The 25,517-nt window shown below is 34.0% G+C and overlaps 1 protein-coding gene across 16 annotated transcripts in view; it reads left to right on the forward strand.

Moving 5' to 3' along the window:
- Positions 1 to 25,517, forward strand: part of LOC129945574 (small conductance calcium-activated potassium channel protein) — a 424,927-nt gene that overhangs the window by 293,794 nt on the left and 105,616 nt on the right. For 14 of the 16 annotated variants that reach the window (XM_056055387.1, XM_056055393.1, XM_056055388.1 and 11 more), the window contains 4 exons: positions 5,937 to 6,156; positions 6,269 to 6,370; positions 14,734 to 15,050; positions 22,934 to 23,038. In XM_056055387.1, the coding sequence (XP_055911362.1) occupies positions 5,937 to 6,156; positions 6,269 to 6,370; positions 14,734 to 15,050; positions 22,934 to 23,038 (744 nt within the window). The remainder of the gene's footprint in view (positions 1 to 5,936; positions 6,157 to 6,268; positions 6,371 to 14,733; positions 15,051 to 22,933; positions 23,039 to 25,517) is intronic. The other 2 variants (XM_056055391.1, XM_056055389.1) reach the window with 1 other exon arrangement.

The raw sequence follows: 25,517 nt of genomic DNA on the forward strand, positions 1-25,517 counted from the left end.
ATTTTATTTTTTTATGAATAAATTTAATGAATGTATTAAAAAATATTTTCTGTGAGATAAAAAAGTTGTGAGCCAATATTTTAAATTTTTAAAAAGATATTTGATTCGAAAATCAATTTTACCAATTTTTAGTATAGTTTTTTTGGAAGGTTTTAATTTTTTGTAAAAATAAACTGTTCAATTGATTTTTCTCAAAATTTTACCGAATGTTGAAAACAATATTTTTGTAAGATAAAATTAGTTAGAAACCATAATTTTAAATTTTTGAGGAGATATTTGAGTCGAAAAGCTATTTTTTTCTAACATTTATTAATTTGTTTTGTTAGTTTTATATTTTTTTTTTTTGTAAACAACTATAAATTCGATTTTTCTCAAAATGTTTAAAACATAATTCATCATTTCACATAATTGTTTTAAAGATAAAATCATTGTTTGTTCATTCAATTTTTTAAGTCGTAAAATATTTTGTTTCCACTTTTTTTTGATTTAAAAACAAAACCGCTAATTGGGATTTTTTCCAAAAATATATTTAAAAATACATAATACAAAATTTAATTCAAGTCTCTAGCGTTATTGGTTCGTGAGATACTTAGGGTTAACCAAAATGTTCACCTTTTTTTAAATTTTACCCACGGTCGTGATGTACAAAGCCTTCGTTATACCAAAACTTCAGTACAACAATCTTATGCACATAACACAAAAAATTAATAGAACTATAACCGCAACTTTTACTTCACTTAAAGACCGTCGTCGCACTGTTCCTAAGAAATAACTGGTTGCATTTCATCCCCCTAACAATACTGCTTAAAAGTCGAATTTTTTAAAAATTCGAGCTCCATTTCGGAACTTAAAATATAAATCCGTTTGGATCGTTACAAATTTAAGAGCAATGTGCATCAGTAGATCTTCTTAAATCTTCCCTTTTTCCCTAACGCTGTTTTTAAAAATGGTAAGGATAGTAATAACCTCTTGACTGTATGCAAACTATTAAAAAATTGCATAGATTCTTACATCAAATAACTTTAAACAAATGTATTCAGCCTCAATGAGTTTTTTAATTATCTTAACCCTGTTGAACCGTATGCATTTTTTTTGTCCGTTTTATTTGCACAGTTTCTTAAATTTTATGTAATGAAAATATTAATGATATTTATAATAACTTTAAACTCTCAGCTGTCTAATTTAAAGTATTATTAAAATGGTATCAATTCCAAAACTTTTCGAATGGGTTGATTCCCCAAAAAATTTTTAATAGAAAATATTTTTCCAAAAAAATAAAATTTCTTTGGATTACTTTGGATACTTCATTCCTTTAAAAGTGTCAATTATTATAAGGACTTATAAATGAAGCTCTAACCCAAACTTCATCTTTTTTGCAAATTTTTCAAAGTGAATTTCTAACTTTCTAGAACTATAGCATATAACTTTGAAAATATCTTTTGAATCTACACATAACATCTCAGACTCCAGTCTTTTTGAACATACCATAAACATACTCTCCCATGTTCAGGTTCGTCGAAACGGTGGGGAGGATTGAAACCACTCGGGCCCGGAATTTTCTAGGGGCTCGTGAAATTGAAAGCAATGTTTTCATTTTCAATATACTCTAAATTCACTCATAATTTATTAATATTTAATGAGGAATTGTCAACTCAAAACTGTTTAAAGAAAGTATTAATAAATTGTTTCGGTTTTCTCATTTAATTTAACGTTAAATTCAAATTTATTTTATTTTGAAAATTGTGCACAAAGTCATATTTCAAATAAAAATCCAAATGACGTGTATTCACCATGTGCAGCTCACAGCCTTAAATTGTGTGAAGTCGATTCAGCGGAATGTTGTACTGCCGCAATCACATTTGTTGGTGTTGTTCAAAAGTGTTTCAATTTGTTTAGCAGCAGTGCCCAACGTTGGGAAATACTTAAGAAAAATGTGCCCGAATCCCTTCACAAGATGGTTAGCTAGAGTTGAGGCAGTGAAATTTAACTGCTGAAGCTCGAAGAGGTGTAAATGGTGTTCAAAATGTTTGCACAAATTTGAATGCGTCTTCATGTCTTCGATTTGGTGCAAGATTCTTAGCGCTATAAATAAAAGAAGTATCATTCTTCAAGCCAGAAACATGACTATGGACGATGAAATTCGAAATCTCGACAACTTGATCTCCGATTTGAACATTATTCGAAACGGATGGAATTAAATTTTATCTGAATGCATAGCAGTTGGTACTGGATTGGAGAATGTTCCAGAATCGTTCCCATCAAACCGAAAAAGGCAATTAAAAAATCATTTTTAGGGAAAATCGAGGAACTGGGGAGCAAATTGAAACAGACGACGAAATAAATTTTAAGAAAAACACCTTTTACTTCCTTTTGTCGTGTGAACTGTTAAGATGTCGGCCGGTAGAAAAAAGGGTATGTCCAAAGGAGCCAAGAAAGGTGGTAAAATCAAGGTGATTGATCCTATTCCATAAAAGATTTACACGATGTAAAAGCCCCAAGTATGTTCACAACCCGTCAAGAAATGGAAAACCATCATCGAAGTCAATGTTGATGTGAAGACAACCGATGGTTACTTGTTTCGTCTTCTGCATTGCATTCACTGCCAAGGAATAGTTGTCCCAGCGCAAGACTTGATACGCTCAGCAATCCCAGGTCAGGAAGATACGCAACATGATGGTGGAAATCATCCAACGTGATGTCGGAGGTTCAGACTTGAAGGGCGTGCGTCGTTAGCAAACTCACAACCGATTATATTGCCAAGGACATTGAGAAGTTGTGCCAGGTTTACTTTCGCAAAGTCAAGGTATTGAAGAAGCCCCGTTTCAATTTGTTGATTTGTCGCGAGTCTTGGAGTTGCACGGAGACGGTCGGTGGTGGCAAGGGCACCGAACATGTTGTGCCTGAAGGTGCTGTTGACGAGAGGCCCAAAGGCTAAGAGCCACCAGTACAACAGTCAGTTTAATTTTATTGAAAAATTGAATGCCACATTTTAATTTTTATGGCTGTTTTCAACAATGGACGAAATTGAGACTGAAAACTCCGCTACAAGCTTCATAAAAAAGTATAACTTGTATGTGTGTCAAAAGTTGAAAGAAGTAATAATTCACCTTCCGCCATCGAGTTTGTTCAATAATATTTACTCCCAGAACTTGGAGACGATTTTCCCCAAGATTTGTGTAGCTGTCCGTGTGATTTCCACACTATCTGTAACCGTAGGTTAAGTTAGGGTAGGTTAACGTGGCTGCGGATATAGAATCGACACACTTATGCCAAAAGAAAAGGCCCATTGTGATACCACATGAATCTAGAGAATTACTTCTTACTAGTCGAACCATTTTGAACTTTTTATGAAGCGAAGAAGATATTTAATATCCCTTTTAGCTAGCTCACTGGGATTATCAAAAGAGTAGTCTCCCAGATGAAGTTTGCGTCTTAGTGAAAGAGCAGGGCAAGTGCAGAGAAGGTGAGAGATTGTTTCCTCTTCTTCTTCGTCCGCAGAAGTCATTTGAGGCTACACCAAATCGTATTGGGTGTCTGCCTATAAGACATTGTCCCGTAAGGACACCCAATATGGAGCTAATATGAAGTCTGCTTTGAGATAACAAGTCTTCAGAGCGCTTTAGGTCCAGTGAAGACCATATGAATTTCGTGGCTGCGCATGTTGATAAATAGTGCCACCTAGAACTTGCTATCTCAAAAGCTGTTTATTTTAGCATAAGTTAACATGTAGCTATCGGCATACCTATCTCCTCCCTTTTAGGTGAAATAGGCATGACGGTTCCATTTTTAGCGAGTTAATCGGCTCTACGATTTCCCGTGATGCCGTTTGAGATTTGGTTGAGACACCGTCAAGGGATTTGATAGCAGCCTGACTGTCAGAGAAGATGTGGATATCAGGAGTTGATATCACGTTTTCTCTTACCCAGGAGAGAAGCTCTTTGATCGCTAAAATTTCCGCTTGGAAGACGCTACAAGGATTAGCGAGGCGGAATGAGATGCTTAGATTAAGCTTTGCTGAGTACACACCACTACCAACTCCCTCATTTGTCTTGGATCCATCTGTATAAGAATGAATACTTTTGTTATCCAGGAGTTTTTTGTCTTCCCATTCATCTCTGGATGGAATGCATACCTGGAAGTTTTTTCCATATTCTTCTATACTTTGGTATAGAACCAAAGAGGTTCAAGACGATGGAGTGCCCCACATTGTTGTTTGTCCATTAAAATGAGGCGTTGAGTCTTATCGCCGTACTCGCTGCCACTTGTTTACTGAAGATGTCGAGGGGTGTCAGATGGAGGAGAGTGTCTAACGCTGTTGCGGGTGTGGTTTCTCAATGTCCCGCTTATGCAGAGACATGCAGTGCGTAGGACTCTGCTGAGTTTGTCGTAGTTTGTTACTTTCTCTAGTGCAGTCCACCATACTGCAACCCCGTACATAAGTATTGGTTGGATGACCGATGTGTATAACCAGTAGGTTATGCGAGGTTGAAAACTCCATTTGCTTCCTATGGCTTTCTTGAAAAAGAAAAAAGCTGCTGTAGCTCTTTTTAACTCTTTCCTGTATATTAGATTTCCAACTTAATTTTTTGTCCAAGATCAGACCTAGATATTTGGCTTCATTATTAAAAATGAGTGGTACACCTTTCATTGAAGGAGGTACAATTACTGCTTTCTTGTATTTCAGTGTGAAAAGGGTGAGGTCTGTTTTTTGAGGATTAATACTAAGTCCGCAGTGAACAGCCCATCTAGTGAGCATATTGAGTGCGTTTAGAGCCGAATGTTTATTTAGCGTCTTTGCCAGAACAAAGACGCTCATCACAAGAACGTGTTACCGGACTTCCTACACTATGCATCGAAGCACCCTTGGCAATGTTGTTTATTTTTGCAAACAAGTTTTCCAGGAAGCTCGTTTGCAAAAAGGAAATATTTCATTGAATACACACTAACTCTAATGAAAACATTGTGATAATATTTTAATATAAACAATAAAATGAAGAGTATTTAATGTAAACCTTTTAAAATACATAGGTTTTTTTTTAAGACAAATTTCTAATACTTTTACTTCGCTCTATTTTGTTTTCATAGTAGGTAATAGATCGGCTTGCTATTTTTTTAATAGTTAATCGACCGTATTATCAGTTACTAACATGTCGTCGGCAATATCGAATTGAATATATGAGTCTCTTCGGAATCTGATCTACTTGCATGTAGAATTATTTTCTATCCATACCCCATTTGAACTAAACTCGACGATACCCATGAGATTTTTTTGATGATTAACACTTTTTTCGGTTCACTTTGAAAACAAAAAAATTGTTATTTCCATTAATTCAAACCATTAATACCAACGTACCATATCCGTAGGCATAAACTTAAAAAAAAAAAAAATGGTAAACATTTTTCCGTCCCGGGCCCGGAATTCCTCTCGACGGTTCTGCCTATGTTCTCTACACTCCACACTCTATCTACCTACATTTATGTATGTGTAACTTCATTTCCACTAATAATCATTTAAACAACAAACTTTCTTTGGTAAAAATGATACCAAACTTGTATTGCCAACTTGTCGCTTAACATTATAAACAGCTTAGAAAGGAATTAAATTCCCTTCATTCAGGATCTCTAGTGGGAAGGTATAAGCTTATTTCAAAAACATACAATATACATATACATATGTGAAGATAGTATAGGTACAACTTTTCAATCTGCCAAACAATGTCTATTCTCCAAATCCAGGGTATCCTCTTAATTTATACTGGAAGTGACGTTAAACCGATTTTGTCGTTTTTGCCTCTTATACTCGTACTCTCGAGGTATAATACGAGTATAGTCGTACTTGACATGGAATTCAACTTCACCTCCTCTTGCTCTTGCTTCTAAGAACAACGCAAAATTCACTTCAATTGATTACTTTCTAAAACTTTTACTTTTTCTAGGTACATGGAGGAGCGGGCACTGACTGGCGGTAATACTTCCCGAAAACCATCAACAAACTCTGCGAAGCACAAACCCAATGTAGGATACCGATTAGGCAGGCGAAAAGCTTTATTCGAAAAACGAAAACGTATAAGTGATTACGCCCTAGTTATGGGGATGTTTGGCATTGTTGTAATGGTAATTGAAAATGAATTAAGTAGTGCTGACATTTATACTAAGGTAAGATTTAAATAAATATTTTAAAACTTTTATCTATTTGAATATTTAGTAAAAACAACACACACTCAAAAACAAAAAACGATATTTTATACTCTTTTTCTAATTTTCTCAGGCTTCGTTTTATTCAACGGCGTTAAAAACATTAATATCTGTTTCGACTGTGATTCTTTTAGGACTTATTATAGCTTATCACGCTTTGGAAGTGCAGGTGAGAGTGAGTGATTTGAAATATAATACTATGAATCTGTAATTAATTTTGTGTCAATCCTGTGTATGCTAAATAATTTGAGTTGGCTCGCTTTGTGCGTTAAATATACAAAAACAAAACGTTTCTTGTGAACTCATAACATTTTTGGTGTGTGGATATAAAGTACTTTATACTTACTTACATGTGATTTGTAAACTTATTTTTTTTTTAATTTTTTGTGTTTATCTTTGGTTCTTGTTTTGAAATTAAAATTGAGTATTTAATTAGTTGGTTTTTGTAGTTTGTTTATTAAAATAATTTAAGAAATTAAACTCAATAAAAAAAAACACTTCAAATAGACAAATTTTGAAAAATGTCGATAGGTTTTCTGCATGCAAAAACTTTGGAGTCCCATGAATAGGTTTTCTTTAAATATGTTTCAGAATAGGTTAAGTGTTTCTTCAAGAATTAGTCTTACATATACAAATGCACCATGATGTAAAGAGCGATTTAATTATTGCACATCTTTAGCCATGAAAATCGAATATTTTGTGTATTTAAATCATTTAATAAATTAGTTTTTTTCAAGAAGATGTGTGCTTATTTTACAATATTATAAAACTGTTTTGTATAGTTATCAGTCATTTGAAAATCATTTTTTTTTAGATAGAAACATTTCAATGGAACTTTAAAAATGCATTTAATCGAGGCAAAGTCTCTTTTATTTCAAAATATACCTCAAAAACCATCTTGTCGCAATTTTGAATTTTCACCAGGGGCCTAATTCACTGTACACTTTTCGATTTACCAACTTTTACTTTTAAATTTTTTAGACTTTTTTTGAAAAGTGAAAGTGTTTCATAAATTCGAACTTTTAAGAGTAGCAAGCACAGACTGTGTTTATTAAGATCAAATATTCTTTGAAAAAATAGAAAATCAATATATATTTCATTCAGCAACATACAGGAATTCCCCGTGGGAAACAAATTTTCGATGATTACATTCGACAATCGTCCTTTTAACACGGAAATACAAGAAACCAGTAATTGTACCTCCTTCAATAAAAGTTGTACCAATAATTTTTACCAATGAAGCCAAAGGAAAGAGTTAAAAAAGCTACAGCAGCTCTTTTCCCTTGCAAGAAATCCATAGGGAGCAAATGGGGTTTTCAACCTCGCATAACCTACTGGCTATACACATCGGTCATCCAACCAATACTTATGTATGTAAGGGGTTCCAGTATGGTGGACTGCACTAGAGAAAGTCACATTCTACGACAAACTCAGCAGAGTCCAACGCACTGCATGTCTCTGCATAAGCGGGGCATTGAGAACCACACCCTCAGCAGCTTTAAACACTTTCCACCATCTGACATCTTCAGTAAACAAGTGGCAGCGAGTACAGCGATAAGACTCAACGCCTCATCTCAATGGACCAACAACAATGTGGGGCACTCCATCATTTTGAACCTCTTTGGTTCTATACCAAAGTGTAGAAGAATATGGAAAAAGGTATGCATTCCATCCAGAGATGAATGGGAAGACAAAAAACTCCTGGATAACAAAAGTATTCAATTTTATACAGATCGATCCAAGTCAAATGAGGGAGTTGGTAGTGGTGTGTAATCAGCAAAGCTTAATCTAAGCATCTCATTCCGCCTCCCTAATCCTTGTAGCGTCTTCAAAGCGGAAAGTTTAGCGATCAAAGAGGTTCTCTCCTGGGTAAGAGAAAACGTGATATCAACTCCTGATATCCACATCTTCTCTGACTGTCAGGCTGCTATCAAATCCCTTGACGGTGGCTCAACCAAATCTCAAACGGCATCACGGTAAATTGTAGAGCCGATTAACTAACTAAAAATGGAACCGTCATGCCTATTTCACCTAAAAGGGAGGAGATAGGTATGCCGATAGACATGTAAACTTATGCTAAAAGAAACAGCTTTTGCGATAGCAAACTCCATCTGGGAGACTACTCTTTTGATAATCCCAGTAAACTAGCTAAAAAGGATATCAAATATCTTCTTCGTTTTATAAAAAGCTCAAAATGGTTAGACTAGTATGAAGTAATTCTCTAGATTCATGTGGTATCACAATGAGCCTTTTCTTTTGGCATAAGTATGTGGATTCTAAATCCGCAGCCACGTTAACCTAACCTAACCTACGGTTACAGATAGTGTGGAAAACACAGGGAGAGCTACACAAATCTTGGGTAAAATCGTCTCCAAGTTCTGGGAATAAATATTATTGAACAAACTCGATGGCGGAAGTTTTGCTCCAGAATTTGCTTTGTAAATGTGTTACAGGTGAATTATTACTTCTTTCAACTTTTGACACAAATGCAAGTTATACTTTTTGAAGAACCTTGTAGAGGAGTTTTCAATCTCAATTTCGTCCATTGTTGAAAACTGCCATAAAAATCAAAATGTGGCATTCGAAATGTAAAAATAATTATTCAATAAAATAAAACTGACTGTTGTACATGTGGCTCGTAGCCTTTGGGCCACTCGTCAACAGCATCTTCAGACACAACATCTTCGGTGCCCTTGCCACCACCGTCTCCGTACAAGTCCAAGAGTCGCGACAAATCGAAAAATTGAAACGGGGCTTCTTCAAAACCTTGACTTTGCGAATGTAAACCTGGCACAACTTCTCAATGTCCTTGGCAATGGAATCGTGGGTGAGTTTGCTAACGACGCACGCCCTTGAAGTCTGAACCTCCGACATCACGTTGGATGATTTCCACCATCATGTTGCTGACCTTCCTACATACCCCCCTTTTTTAAATCAAAGTAAAAAAAATGTTTTGAATTTTTTTCTTTCCTCAACTAATTTACAACAAATAATTATCAACTAATTGCGTACTTTGTTTCAACAAAATCAAAAAGTGTAGTGCTAACTTGATATCAACTTAGCACTACATACCACTTTTTTTAATTTTCAAGCTAAACATTTTTTTCCACAACTAATTTTCAAAAAAAAGCTACAATTAACTGCAAAATCAGTTTTTTAGATTTCGGAAAATTTAGTGCTAACTTGACAGTCGTCTATTATTTACTTCATCATTTCCAAAACGGTTCATAAATTATTTTGTTTTTGAAAACTTTTCAAAATAAACTCAACTCAAACAAATTTCTCTTTACATATTACTGTAAAACTTTTCAAAATTCTAAATATAATTTGTAAAAATAATTGTTTGGTGAAACAAAACGAACGAATTCTTTGCAAAACAACAAAACTCTTCACTGTTCAGAAAAGATTTTTGACTTTTGGACATATTTGGGTCTGGTAAAACACTTTTCAATCCAATGATTTATCTTTGCAAAATTGCGTTTGGTGAAACTTAATTTGAAAAACAAAAATGAAAATTTGCAAAGTGTGATTTTGGTGAAATAGGTCCCAGCTTGTGAGTTCAGAAAAAGTGAACAACGAAAAAGATTCGCCACTTAAATTTAAAAAAACTGTCTTTAAATTCTGCCAGAAAGTTTTAACTAGTAAATAACAAAAGAGTTTAAAATCTCCTCGTATTTACAAAAAGACTTAGACTTTTACAGTCAAGCTTACACACGAATTTGATTTTGAACACTCCTTAAAAATGTTCTTTAATATTCCATAAAGGAGGCTGACAATTTTACAATAACATAATGTGAATAAATCTTTACTTAAATTTAATATTTATAGTGCTAAAGTGTTGTTCGATTCTTTTAAAACACTACTGTCCAACAAGGCATTGTCTAACCTTCAAATGTGGATAACTCCTTGAACATGAAAGCATTTCAAGATTCCAGTAGTTTTCTAAATATACTTTTGGTAGATTTTTTCCCAAAAATAATATATTCTGTTCTTGTTGCCATTTCTATAAATGGGAAAACGCTTCAAAAATTTTGTCGCAAAAAGGCAGAAAATGAAAAGGTTTGCCCGAAAAATTTGATATTGTTTCTAAATAAAAAAGAACAGAATCTTTCTTGACTTATTTTCATCTGACGCAATTTCTGGAAGTCTTTTATTACTAACATTTTCAGTCTGCTTACTCGTAGATTGAAGCAGATGCTAGAAGACAATTTTTTAAAAAATACTAATTTGTTTGAACCTTTTGCAAATATTTTAATCATAAAGAAGTCAACAAAACTTAAAAATTGTTGAGAGATAAAATAAGGTTCATAATTTAATACAATAAATAAATAGAAACAAATTATTAATATAAAAAAAATATTTATAAAATCTCTTCTCACTTCAATTCTCGAAAGATTCAAAACTATTATATTAAATTAATAGATATAAAACGTGTATATGTTTGTTTCAAAAAACGAAAGTGTCACTTTTTCTGTTTTTGTTCATGTTTTAATCTCAATTCTAGAACTTCCAAACCAAATTCATCTCAAAACGTAGATTTCTTCAATTCATTATGATCATTAAATGTTTTAAAAAACACTCAATGAAAGCCTTACACTCTTAATAAATGTGTCAAATAAAATGAAATTTAATTGAAGACTAGTTTCAGTAATTTAATGGTCACTTAATATCAAATTGGCCGTCTTTTATTCAAGGCTTTTTCTTAAGAACTTCAAAGTTTGATATTTGTCTCAGAAAAGATGATATGAAAATAAATTTTTCCAAATTTTATATTTTGTTGAAAATTTGAGGGATTTTAGTTGTTTTTGAGAGCCAAACTATTTTTTTAAGAATATCGTAAAATTAATAAGAAATCTTTAAATGAAATATTTGTTTAAAAAACCAAACACCACCCCCCCCCCCCCCCTTCGGATAGTCCATCGGTTAAAAGTTGATGAATTTGTCCGGTGCTATTGAAGAAAGGCTATATTTCCGATCCTTATTGTGGTCTTGGTCCAGTCCTCAGATAAATACAAACTTTATTTTTATTTAAAAAAAAATAAATATTATAAAATAAAAGGGGGGTTAAATTCACTAACGCAATACTTTTAATTCCAAGGAATTCTTAACAAATTCTTAAATAAAATATCTCCCATTGGGCTCATGAAACCAAACACCGGCTTGGTTTGATGCGAGCTGTAAAGAGGTTATTAGGGCCAAAGAGGTTAGTGTCCGTTGCTATAAAGCCAACCGTACTGAGGAAAGCCGGACAAAGTTCAAACAAGCCAGGAATGCCTGCAACGCCCATATTGGACCGACCAAACTTTTACATGACCATAATTTAAGGCAAAAAATGCTGCAATGTCCCAAAGGCAGTAAATTTTTTGGTCAATTGTAAAGAACATGAGGAATTCTTCCTCTTCTTCGGCTCTTACGCTCGTTGTCAATGACATTCCTTTTGTTAGCTCTTTAGAGAAAGCTAATCTCTTTGCTAGACAGTTCGCCGCCAATTCTACGCTGCCAGTGTGTGTTATGACTCCGCCCGTACTTGAGCGAGTAAGTGAATCTATGGGACCAATCTTTTTTCGCACTCGTACTGGGGCAAGAGTCCTAAGAGATCTAAACACACATAAATCCACTGGTCCCGATGGTATCCCCGCTATTGTTCTGAAGAGGTGTTCTTCAACGCTGGCAAAACCACTGCGTAAGATTTTTCATCTGTCCTACTCCACAGGTCCCGTTCCGAGCAGATGGAAAACTCTATTTGTCCAGCCTATTTCCAAAAAAGGCAAATCTTCCTCACCTTCTATCTACCGACCCATTGCACTTACGTCCCTTCTTTCCAAGGTCATTTAAACGCTGACTAATTATCAGCTCAAGAAATATCTTGAAGATCGAAAGCTTCTTAATGACCGGCAATACGACTTTCGTAGCAATAGGTCCACTGGTGATCTCGTGGTTCATTTCACCGAACAGTGAAGCAAATCTTTACATCGTTTTGAAGAAAGTAAGATAATTGCACTTGATATTTGAAAAGCATTTGATAGGGTTTTGCATCAAGCTCTCTTATCGAAAATGCGTGTTTTCGGTTTTCATGAATCCCTGCTTCATTGGATTAGTAAATACCTTTCGAATCGTTCAATAAAGGTAGTATTGGATGGATTCAAGTCTGAAAACCATAAAATAAATACTGGTATGCCCCAGGGCTCTGTTTTATCTCCAACACTCTTCCTCATTTTCCATAAATGATCTCCTGCCTGCAACATCTAATCCAATACATTGCTTCGCTGACGATAGTACTCTTAGCTTTTCATATTCGTTTTCAGATTCACATCCCTCTTCTTCGGATAAGCTCATTAAATTCCGACCTAAACAGCATTGTTCAATGGGGATTAAAAAACCGCGTGTAATTTAATACTTCGAAAACCCAAGGCTGTCTTGTATCGTTAAAGCGAGATATACCCCTTAGCCATTATCCATGGATGGCACTTGCATCAATGAGACTGAACACCTCAATATTCTCGGTATGTGTGTCCAAAGCTTGAGTATAACTCCCATCCTCCAAACTACTTAAGTCTCATGGGTAGTACTGAACATAGAGCATTTAAATTGATAGATGATAATATCATCATAAGTTCATTTACTTCAATTGAACATCATCGTAAGGCCTCTTGTCTGACCCTTTTTTACTGTTGTTTTAACGGCTTATACTCTAGTGAAATAGCGAGTTGCATTCCTCCCCTTAAACAGTTCAACCGTAATACTCGCGCTTCTAGGAATGCTCATCAGTATACCCTCGAGCCCAACTTCGGCCGTACTGTCAAATGCAGAGATTCGTTCTTTAGCCGTACTTCGCGAATGTGGATTGCCATACCACCCTCTGTCTTTGCTAGTAATTGCAATATTCAGGAATTCAAAACCAATGTGCACCGATATCTCCTTTTAAACCATCTCTCCTTTTCCTAGTGCTCAAACTGTGCTTCTGCATAATAAGGGAAGTAATATCCCCTTGAGTGTGTAAAATATCTCGCATTGGGCTCGTGAAACCAAACACCGCCTCCCCTTTAGGCCTTTTTCACGTTAATGATAAGGTCCACGCAAATGCTCATACACAGAAAATAGTCCTTCCATGACAGGACATTGCACTGATATTACTTCGGACAGTTCTCAGCGGATTTTCATTCAAAGTACCAAACACGAAAATAATGTTGATCACTAATTTTTTTTAAGTGTAGTTAGAATTTTTGAAAAATAAAAGGGTTACAATAAGCTTTCATTTTCATTCATAAAATAACGATTACATCACAACTAAATTTGTAACACTCAAATCCATTTTTCCATAGCCATTTAATTTTAGAAAATGTACTTCAAATCATGTTTTACCAATTATATTGGACCAAAAATTACAAAATTTAAACTCAATTAAAATAATTTACTTTTTATTTTTTTTATTAATAATGGAAAACTTATTTTATCGGCATTAAATATATTCAGTCAAGTTAGTTAATTGAATGAATCGTGTTTAAATTTGATATTTATTTTATATATTCAAATATTCAAATTAATTTTTATTTACTAAGCATGGCAGCCAAATTTTAACGTCAAAATTGTTAGATTTTATTTTATTTTTTTCAAAAACCACAGAATGTTTCAATTGCATTTATTTGTATTTTTAAAATTCATACAATTATTTAAATCGTTTGTTTTTCGTATTTAACTTATCTTTAATAGGAAGGCAGGTAGCTTCTAGACTGTTTGCATATTTTTATTTATTATTTTGTAGTCATTCATACCCTATCCGTTATTCATTTACTAACAAAAATATTAATCATGCATAATATTCATCAAATACCAGAACTTATTAATGAATTTAATGATTTTTAGGCATTAATGGTATTGTTCCTAATTGAATGTAAAGCTTTAGTAAAAACGCGAATTGATGTTTTCTTTTTGTTTAAAAAACCGAATCAAAATTTAGTATTTTTTTGGGTTTTTTGCTTTGTTTCATTTTTCAAAAAAAATTTAGTAGCACCACAAAGCAACAGAGGTCGTTTAGAACTTACTAAATGCAAATTATTTTATTATTTTTAATTAATAACATTTGAAGTTGTATTCATTGCAGGACTTTTCAAATTTGGAACTTTAATTAATTTGGTATTTAAAAACCCCTTTACCTATAGTTTTTTAAATAAGAAACAAAAAAAATGAAGAGTATGGAGACCAGATTTTGTTCAAGTATTTTTTAATTTTATTTTAATTTATGTTTTTAATTTTGTTTTTTAGTTCAGGTTTGATTTTTTGTTTAATTTAAAATTGAAAAAAACATATGGTTTTGATTGTGTAAGTACAATTAAATAAGCAAACAAAAAAAAACTATAAATAAAAAGATTTGTGAGTTGTTTTCAAAGTCATGGATATTTGTAATCCGAAATTCTTTGATACCTTTAACAGTAGAAAATGTGAATGTTTGTTGTTTTTCTTATTAAAAATATTAAATTCTTTTGTACATTAAAAACTAATTAAATTGTTTTTGCCTTATTTTTTTGTTGTTCAATTTAGCTGTTTATGATTGATAATTGTGCGGATGATTGGAGGATCGCAATGACATGGCAACGAATTAGTCAAATAGGTTTAGAACTTTTTATATGTGCTGTTCATCCGATTCCTGGTGAATATTATTTTATGTGGACGACAAAATTGGCGAATAAAAATAAATCAATTGACACTAAAGTGGTGCCGTATGATGTAGCTTTATCATTACCTATGTTCCTTCGATTGTATTTAATATGTCGAGTTATGTTATTGCATTCGAAACTATTTACGGACGCATCATCGCGAAGTATAGGGGCATTAAATAGAATTAATTTTAACACGAGGTGAGTATATTTTTTTTTAAATATTTATTTCTATTTGCATGCTTATGTAGTAATTTTTTAAATTAAAGGGTTTTCCAATAAAATATTTTATTTTGTAAAAGATTTCATCACTAATACTAATGCTAAGACCAGTATCCTTACCGTGATATTTCTCAAAGGACTGATCATAATTGGCCACCGAAGTTTTGTAATTTAATACCCTAAGACCATTTTCTTTAAGTCACGTGAAAGATACCTTTAAAGACAGATATCCTAAAGTAATCGAAAGCATACATTCACAAATGTGTGAAATTGTAATTTAACATTTCATGGAAAGGATATGATGCTCCAACAATAGATGAGTCTACTCTGATATCTTTTTGTATTGTTAAGGGCAAAACTTTATCTTTACACTTACTAACTTACTTATTTACATAAGCTAGATGTCGCCAGTTGCGCAATCCAAGTTGGGTGAGGTAACTTTCCACCTAATCCCCGGTCTTTCTCTATTGCGCTGTCCTGTGGGCGTAGGCTAGAAAACTTTTTGGGCCGGAGCATTGGATTTCATGCGATCTACGTGACCCAGCCATCTTAGTACAGCTCGTTGTTCCATCTTCTTCTTCACTCCTCTTCTATATATACGGGACCGTAGATCACACGAAGAACTTTTCTCTCGAAAAGACTCAAGGTGCTTTTATCCGCTTTTGTCACAGTCCATGCTTATCCATCGTATAGAAGGACGGGGATGGTGAGGGTCTGATTTAGCTACACTTTGGTCCCTAAAGAGACGGCTTTGCTACTCAATCGCTTTCTTAGCCCAAAGAAACAGCTGTTAGCATGAGTAATCCTTCGTTTGATAAAGTTTTTAACTACCTTAAAGTTTGACTGTGACGTTTTGACCGAGACGTCGTCGGTGTTGTAGGTCCTTTCTTCATGACAATATGTACTTTCTTTTGCCCTCATTAACCATTAAACCCATTTTTGCCAGCTCTTCCTCAGTACTCTCAAAAGCCTCATTGACATCACGCTGAGTTCTTCCGATTATGTCAATGTCATCAGCGTATGCTAGTACTTGGATAGACTGATATGGCCTTTATTGCTGACTTGGGAGCCTTGCATTATTCTTTCAAGTAGGATTAGACTATTTTCATTTTAAACAATTATATTCCTCTAAAAAGTTTAGAGTCTGTTTATAGCGAACTCTTCTTAGCATTAGACTTTGTTATCAGTTTGTCCTGCGATGACACTAATATTTTACTTCTAGGTGATTTTAATTTACCACACATTGACTGGATTCCATCGGAAGACGAATCTTGCCTTGAAGACTCTCTCTTTTCTTCACAATTGGAACTATCTTTTCTCGATAAAATCCTTCTTACTGACTTACAGCAAACAAGCTTTATTAAAAACTCAAAAAATCGAATTCTGGATTTAGTATTTTCTCCTGACGCTATTAGTGCTTTTGTTCTAGAATCTAGAATCGGAATAACTTATATTGATAAATATATCCCCCCCCCCCCTCTTGGACATTTTTCTTGACTTAAGTAATCACCTTACTGAACACAGTAATTCCTTAGATTGCTTTTATAATTTTGAATTCAGAAGAGCTAATTTCCAGTTGTTGTCTGAAGATTTAACCATTTCTGGAATTGCTGATACTTTAGCATTTTCTAATATTGACGAAGCAGTTTCAATTTTTTATAAATAATTTTTTAGAAAAAAAATCTTCTTTTTAAGAAATTAAGAAATACTATTTTTAAGCACCCTTGGTACACGAAAGAATTCTGTTTACTGCGTAACAAAAGAAATAATTCATGGAAAACGTATCTCAAAACTCTGTCTCCAATCAATTTCTCTGTTTATGTTGAACTCGTTAACCAATTTAAGTCTCTTTCTAATTTTGTATATGCTTGTTATGTTACTGATATGGGCACCTCTTTGAAAGAGAATCCTAAAAAAATTTGGAAAATTGTAAACTCAAAGGAAAAATCAGATGGCTTTCCAGTTAACTTCACTTACAAGAACCTTTCGTTAGATAAAACTGTTGATATCTGTTACGCTTTCGCAACGAATTTCCGTGAGTCATTTGTTAATAGCCCTCAAGAAGTTGATATTTTGAAGAGATTTTCATAATCTTCATTCCTTTTCGCAAACTAGCTGTAGTCACATACCTGTGCTACTGAGTACGGTCCCTGATCTTTTATCTGCGTTAAATTATGACTGCTCAGCCGGTCCCGTTGGTATTCCCCCGATAGTACTAAAAAAGTGAAGTAATGCTTTAGTTGAACCCCTTACGTTTTTATTCAAACTTTCTCTAAAAACAGGCAAATTTCCCAGTATATGGAAGAAGTCATTTCTAACACCAATTTTCAAGAAAGGTAATAAGTCGGATATAAGCAATTACAGGCCCATTGTAAAGCTTTCTTGCATTCCTTAAGTATTTGAACAAGTTTTTTGTGAAAGTGTAGCATTTTTTAGTATAAATATCAATTGCGAACAGCAACATGGCTTTGTGAAAAAAACAGTTACTAATCTCCTCACATTCTCAAACATATGTTCAAACGCCTTAGAACAAGGTTATGAAGTTGACTGTGTATACACTGACTTTTCTAAAGCTTTTGACCAATTTAGCCACGGAATTATTTTACTTGAACTCAAAGCTCTTGGTTTCCCATCATTTTTCTTAGATTGGATCAAATCATACCTTGAAAACAGATGATATGAGGTAAAATTTAGAAATTTCAGAACCTTATGTTGCTCAACCTGGTGTTCTCCACGGAAGCCATCTTGGCCCTTTTCTGTTCATCCTGTCTATTAATGACGTTTCGTCATGTCTACGCTCAAGTGAAGTTCTCATTTTTGCTGATGCCATGAAAATTTTTAAGAATATAAAGTCTCCCCATGATCGTATCCTTTTACAAGCAAACATTGATAGTTTCACATTTTGGTGTGGAAAAATAGCCTTGCCCATTGCCCTCTACCCTTTAAAATGCCAGACAATAATTTTTACTAAAAAACTAATCAGTAACGTATTTGACTTCTGTATATCACAGCAGAAACTCTGTCGTGTCTCCACATTTGGTGTGTCTCCTTAAGTAATCGAAAGAATGCATCCACAAATGTGTGAAATTGTAATTTAACATTTCATGGAAAGGATATGATGCTCCAACAATAGATGAGTCTACTCTGATATCTTTTTGTATTGTTAAGGGCAAAACTTTATCTTTACACTTACTAACTTACTTATTTACATAAGCTAGATGTCGCCAGTTGCGCAATCCAAGTTGGGTGAGGTAACTTTCCACCTAATCCCCGGTCTTTCTCTATTGCGCTGTCCTGTGGGCGTAGGCTAGAAGACTTTTCGGGCCGGAGCATTGGATTTCATGCGATCTACATGACCCAGCCATCCTAGTACAGCTCGTTGTTCCATCTTCTTCTTCACTCCTCTTCTATATATACGGGACCGTAGATCACACGAAGAACTATTCTTTCGAAAAGACCCAAGGTGCTTTTATCCGCTGTTGTCACAGTCCATGCTTGTCCATCGTATAGAAGGACGGGGATGGTGAGGGTCTGATTTAGCTACACTTTGGTCCCTAAAGAGACGGCTTTGCTACTTAATCGCTTTCTTAGCCCAAAGAAGCAGCGGTTAGCATGAGTAATTCTTCGTTTGACAAAGTCTTTAACTACCTTAAAGTTTGATTGTGACGTTTTGACCGAGACGTAGTCGGTGTAGTAGGTCCTTTCTTCATGACAATATGTACTTTCTTTTGCCCTCATTAAGCGTTAAACCCATTTCTGCTAGCTCTTCCTCAGTACTCTCAAAAGCCTCATTGACATCACGCTGATTTCTTCGATAATGTCAATGTCATCAGCACATGTCAGTACTTGGATAGACTGATATGGCCTCTAGTGCTGACGTTGGAGCCTCTCACTATTCTTTTAAGTAGGATTAGACTATTTTCATTTTAAACAATTATATTCCTCCAAAAAGTTTAGAGTCTGATTATAGCGAACTCTCCTTAGCATTAGACTTTGTTATCAGTTTGTCCTGCGCTGACACTAATATTTTACTTCTAGGTGATTTTAATCTACCACACATTGACTGGATTCCATCCGTAGACGAATCCTGCCTTGAAGCCTCTCCTTCTTCTTCACAAATGGAACTATCCCTTCTCGATAAAGTCCTTCTTACTGACTTATAGCAAACAAGCTGTATTAAAAAGCAAAAAATCGAATTCTCGATTTAGTATTTTCTTCTGACGCTATTAGTGCTTTTGTTCTAAAATCTAGAATCGGAATTACTTATATTGATAAATATAACCTTCCCCCTTGGGCATTTTTCTTGACTTAAGTAATCACCTTACTGAACACAGTAATTCCTTTGATTGATAATATAATTTTGAATTCAGAAGAGCTAATTTCCAGTTGTTGTCTGGAATTGCTGATACTTTAGGATTTTCTAATACTGACGAAGCAGTTTTAATTTTTTATAAGATCCTTAATAATTTTTTAGAAAAAATCTTCTTTTTAAGATATCAAGAAATACTAACTAAACCACACGAAAGAATTGTGTTTACTGCGTAACAAAAGAAATAAGGCATGGGAAACATATCTCAAAACTCTGCCTCCAATCAACTTCTCTTTTTATGTTGAACTCGTTAATCAATTTAAGTCTCTTTCTAATTGTGTATATGCTTTTTATGTTACTGATATGGGCACCTCTTTGAAAGAGAATCCTACAAAATTTTGGAAACTTGTAAATTAAAGAAAAAATCAGATGGATTTCCAGTCAACTTCACTTGCAAGAACCTTTCGTTAGATAAAACTGTTGATATCTGTAACGCTTTCGCAACAAATTTCCGTGAGTCATTTGTTAATAGCCCTCAAGAAGTTGATAAAGTATATTTTCATAATCTTCACTCCTTTTCGCAAACTAGCTGTTGTCACATCCCTGTGCTACTGAGTACGGTCCTTGATCTTTTATCTGCGTTAAATGATAACTGCTCAGCTAGTCCCGATGGTATTCCCCCGATAATAAAAAAGTGTAGTAATGCTTTAGTTGAACCCCTTACGTTATTATTCAAACTTTCTCTAAAACAAGCAAATTTCGCAGCATATGGAAGAAGTCATTTCTAACACCAATATTGAAGAAAGGTAAACTTCAGGCTAATTACAAAGCTTTCTTGCATTCCTTAAGTATTTGAACAAGTTGTTTGTGAAAGTGTAGCATTTTAGTAAAAATATCATTTGCGAACAGCAACATGGCTTTGTGAAAAAAACAGTTACTAATCTCCTCACATTCTCAAACATATGTTCAAACGCTTTAGAACAAGGTTATGAAGTTGACTGTGTATACACTAACTTTTCTAAAGCTTTTGACTAACTTAGCCATGGAATTATTTTATTTGAACTTAAAGCTTTTAGTGTTCCACCATTCTTCTTAGATTGGATCAAATCATACCTTGAAAAAAGATCATATGAGGTAAAATATAGAAATTTTCTTTCAGTACCTTTTTTTGCTCAATCTGGTGTTCCCTTAGGGAAGCCATCTTGGACCTTTTCTGTTCTCTTTTTCGCTGATGACATGAACATTTTTAAGATTATGAAGTCCACCCATGATCGCATTCTTTACAATCCGACATTGATAGTTTCACATTTTGGTGTGGGAAAAATAGCCTTTTACTCAACCCTTTAAAATGCCAGACGATAACTTTTACTAAAAAACGAGTCGTAAGTGTATTTGATTATTGTATATCACAACAAAAACTCTGTCACGTCTCCACATTTAAAGATTTAAGTTTTTTTTTTCAGTTCCAACTTAGAATTTACACATGACATTAATTTTATTGTCAGTAAGGGAAGTTCTCTGCTTGGTTCTATAAAACGCTGGGCAATGGAGTTCAATGATCCCCTATGTTACTCTTTCTTTGTACAATTGCCATGTTCGTCCTCGTCTTGAATATGCATCGCAAGTTTGGACTCCTTATTACGAAATTTATAAAAAACATATTGAATCAATTCAACATAATTTCATTCGCTTTGCCCTAAAGGGTCTTCCTTGGGAAGATCCTTATGATATGCCTTCATCTTCTTCAATTGCAATCTCTTCATCAAAGGTATAATGATTTAATATTTCTTCATCCACTCATTAACGGTGAAATTGATGCACCTTATTTGCTATCTTGTGTACATTTGAATTACCGAGGCGAAACTCATCTCCTACGTTCTTTTGATTTTATACGTAACGACTTTCCAGGGTTTTTTTTCCAGGATCTGCTGTAATGTGAATATTTGATCGCTTGGGGACTTTCCTAATCCAAAACCTATCAGGTTGTTGACGATAGGCTTTAGACGTTCATATATTACGGCAGAGCACATTTTGTAAGCGATGTTAAGTAGACTGATGCTTCTATAGTTGGTGCAATTTAGACGGAATTCTTTTTTCAGCATCGGGCAAACGATACTGAGGTTCCATTCATCGGACATGCTCCTAACCAAATTATCTCCACTAGCTTTGAAGAACTCGGCCTTCAAGCTATCTGCGTCAGCGGCTTTGTTAGAGTTCAGCTTAGATATGGCAATCTTTACTTCGTTTATGTCGGGAGGACGAAATTGTTGGCTTTCTTCGTTTATGTTGAATGGGTCATGCTGCCAGACAGTAGAATCCGGTTCGTCATCTCCATTATACAGTCTGCAGAACTGGTCCTTCCATATCCACAGCATTGACCGCTGTGACACTATGATGTTCCCACTTTCATGTTGGCAGTCTCCGCTTCGAGGTTTGTGAATTTGTGCATTTCATTTCACCTGCTCATAAAACTTTCGAACTTCATTCCTGCTTTTGAAACTCTCAACATCTTCGACAGCACGCTTCTCATGCTCTCTTTTTTTCTTCTGAGAAATCGGTCTTCCTTTCTCCTCTTCTGCTCATAGAACTCGTAATTAGCTCTCGTCTTTCCATGTAGGCAGCGCCGCTTTGTGTGCCTATTGTTTTGCTGCATTTGGCTGCTGACATTCCTCATCAAACCAGGTGTTTTTTGTTAGTGGCTGCTTGAAACCCAGAACGTTAAAGGCGGGTCCTCAGATTGCATCTTGGCAATGTTGTTCAAGTTCTTGATAAATTGGGTTGGTGGCAAAAAACTTCGAAAGAGGTTCCTTGTGACTCGTTCGGAGAAGGATTTGGCGATCTCTTGGGATTGTAGCCGTTTGACTTTGTATTTTCTCCCAGCATCTCCGTGTTTTGCCTTGGGTCTAGAAACCCGAAGTGCTACCTTGCCTACAACAAGGTAGTGGTCGAGGTAAGTCCTGCGGAATGTTTGGACATCCATGAAATGGTCAGTCAGTCTGTTTGACGGTAGACTGGTATGCAGAGCTCCAAGTACCTTTGCAGATGTTGAGATGAGAAAAACGTGTAGTGGCCACCATGACGTTTTGTCACGCATCAAAATCGTTGAGCGGTTTTTCCGATTATTCCACAAAAGATGCGTTGTTGGTTTTTTTTATAGCGGTGACCATAGTAAATATCGTAGTTTTTCATTATCTATTTGGGCGACCAATCCTATCGCATTTCCTGGATGGCGGTGATATCTGCTTTGTACCAAAACATGGTCTATTAAGGGACCTAGCATTTCACGAGCATATCCCAAGCTTGTTGTCCTGTGAACGCTTTTGTTCTCTTGAATGGACATGTCTACCATTAGATCATCCTTACCAGAACTGCATTTTCCCAAAAAAAACAATTTTTAAAATCAAAATAAAATCTCTTACTGGAAAACCTTGTATTATTTTGACAGAGTGAAAAAATCAAACATTGTATCCAAGTTTTGGAAAATCCCATTTATTTTTTGTCCAAAATACCGTATAAAGACAAAATCTATATAATATACAAATACATTTTTCAGATTCGTTCTAAAAACACTAATGACAATATGCCCTGGAACTGTACTACTGGTGTTTATGGTATCTTTATGGATAATAGCATCATGGACGTTACGCCAATGTGAAAGGTAAACATTTTTATGTTTCAATATTATATTTAAAAAAACAAAATAAAAATTATAAATAAAATTCCTTTTGTATATTTTACCCAAAATAATTAACACAGTCAAAAAATTTACTAAAAAAAAAAACGGAAAATAAACAATCTTAAACAGTTAGCACCTTCACACAAATTCGCATGCAAAACTTTTTCAGTGTCAATAATCAAAACAAAATAATACCTAATAAATGTGATGTGCATTTTGGAATGTTCTATAATAGTCTTGCATTACGAAAACTTTGATCATGCCGTGTTTTTATTTTTGTTGTTTTCATAATTATTATAACAGAACCAATGTTGTACGTAACGCACGTTTTGCATTGAAATTGAAACATTCTTCTTCATAAAGAACAACTCTGTAAATATTGTTTTATTTAATTTATTTTGTATGTTTTTTTTGTTTTTTGAAATCCTTTCTCAACCTTTTTGCACTATCCATTGGCTTTTTTTCTACATCCTGTATCTCTTTTGTTTTTGTTTAACACCATCCTAGTTTCTTACGATTATTATTTATTTGTTTCATCTTCATATAACGTAAAAATCACAAATCTTCTAAATTAATATAATGTGCATGATATTTAATTAGAAAAATTATGTATATACATAAATGATAAATATGATAAAGTGTCTAAAGTTGATAAAAATTCATATCTATGACCTCAATACACTGAGCTTTTGTATGTGACTTAACTTCTAGGTTCTATGGATTCCTTTTTTTTTGTTAAAAGAAATATTTTCTACGTACTTTTATTATCAAAATTCATTCTGTTTCTTCTTGCCAAAATTTAGGAAAAGAAAAAAATTTTGAAGGTTAACAGCCACCTTAATTGGTGAAAGTTTCAGCCGAGTCGATGTTTATTTGGGCCTTTATAGATTGAAATTAAAATCAGTTAAAAGATTGCCCCTTCCACGAAAAACAGAACAACCAATCAGTTTCTCAAAAAGTTATTCTCAATCTTAGACTTGAACAACCGCACTATTCAACTGGTGTTTTTTTTTAAACGTGTTGTTTTCAATCTGGAAATTCATAATTATTTCTGAGTTAAGACCAACTGAGTGACAGCTGTCACTTGATTTGTGCTCAGTTTGGTTTTCCATTTTATAATATGTAAATAGATTCACTTCTAAACAAAGTTTAAAAATCCTGCAAATTTATTTCCAAAATAATGGTTTGGTACGCCGAACAAACTAAATTTTTGAAAGAGACTATTAGTGAGCTCATTATCTCGCGTAGTGTTCCTCTATCATGGCCTCCAAGATCTTGTGTTTCAACACCGCTGGGCTATTTTTGTGGGTAAATGCAAATTAACTTGTCTACACTTAGAAACTCGAGATGATTAAAGCATAAGAAGAGAATATCCGGTGCGTTATATTTAGCTAGACTCTTGGCTTGAATTTATTCGCTCGAACAGCTGCAGCTGAATTCTTGCCTCTAAAATCAAATAATAAAACCAACAGTCTAAAATAAACACCCTGTATATTGAAAAAAAAGCAGCTCGAAGAACTTTCTCTGTCTCCATGGTCAAGGGTTGGATAAACCCTCATTCACCAATCTTTCTATCTTTTTCCTTCATTACATTTCTCTATGTTTCTCAGGCTTACCGCGACTTAATTTCAAGGTCCTTTGTCAAAAACTTACACATTTCTAGTGAAAAAAATACCTTTACTTCACCATAAGCTAAAACTTTATCAGACGAGTTTAAGGTTTCGAACAAAACTTACAAAATAGTTTCTTTTTAACTTCCCATAAGAAGTTATTGTAATGGGTCCGATTTGTCAAATTGAAAATTTTGACATTTCTCAACGTTTCAAGGTCCCTAGAGTCGAAATGAAAGATTTTTAGAAAGATCTCTGTGCTTGCGTGTGTTTGCGACGTTTTTTCGTCGTCCATAGCTCAAGAACCAGAAATGATATCAATTTCAAATAAATTTTATTATGCAGATAATAAGGCAGAAAGATGCAAGAAGGGCTCTCAAGAAAATTGCGTGGGTGTTTTTTTACCATAGCAGTTTAAAAAAAAGATGAAAATTTTGGTGAACTCTAAATATCTTAAGAACCAAAAACGTTAGAGACTTAAATTAAATTTTATATAATATATTTTAACGTGTTATCAAAGAAGTAATTTTTTTTTTGAAAAATCCATTTAACAGTCTTTTATATAAATCAAAAAAACTGAAAAATAAAATTTGTCACCTCCAAAAAATAAGAACCTAAAAAAAATAATAAAAGTTGGTAAACATTGATTTTCGACTCAAATATCTTTTCAAAAATTTGAAATATTGGCCTCAAGCTAATTTTATTAACTATTAAACAATACTAAAACTTGGTAAAAATTACTTTCGGCTCAAATAGCTTTTCAAAAATTAGAAATATTGGCTTCAAACTTATTTTATTTCACAGAAAATATTGTTTTCGATATTCATTAATTTTTATATAAAAATCCAACA

Source organism: Eupeodes corollae, chromosome 2 (genome assembly GCF_945859685.1).
Source record: "Eupeodes corollae chromosome 2, idEupCoro1.1, whole genome shotgun sequence".
Classification (NCBI taxonomy): Eukaryota; Metazoa; Arthropoda; class Insecta; order Diptera; family Syrphidae; genus Eupeodes; species Eupeodes corollae.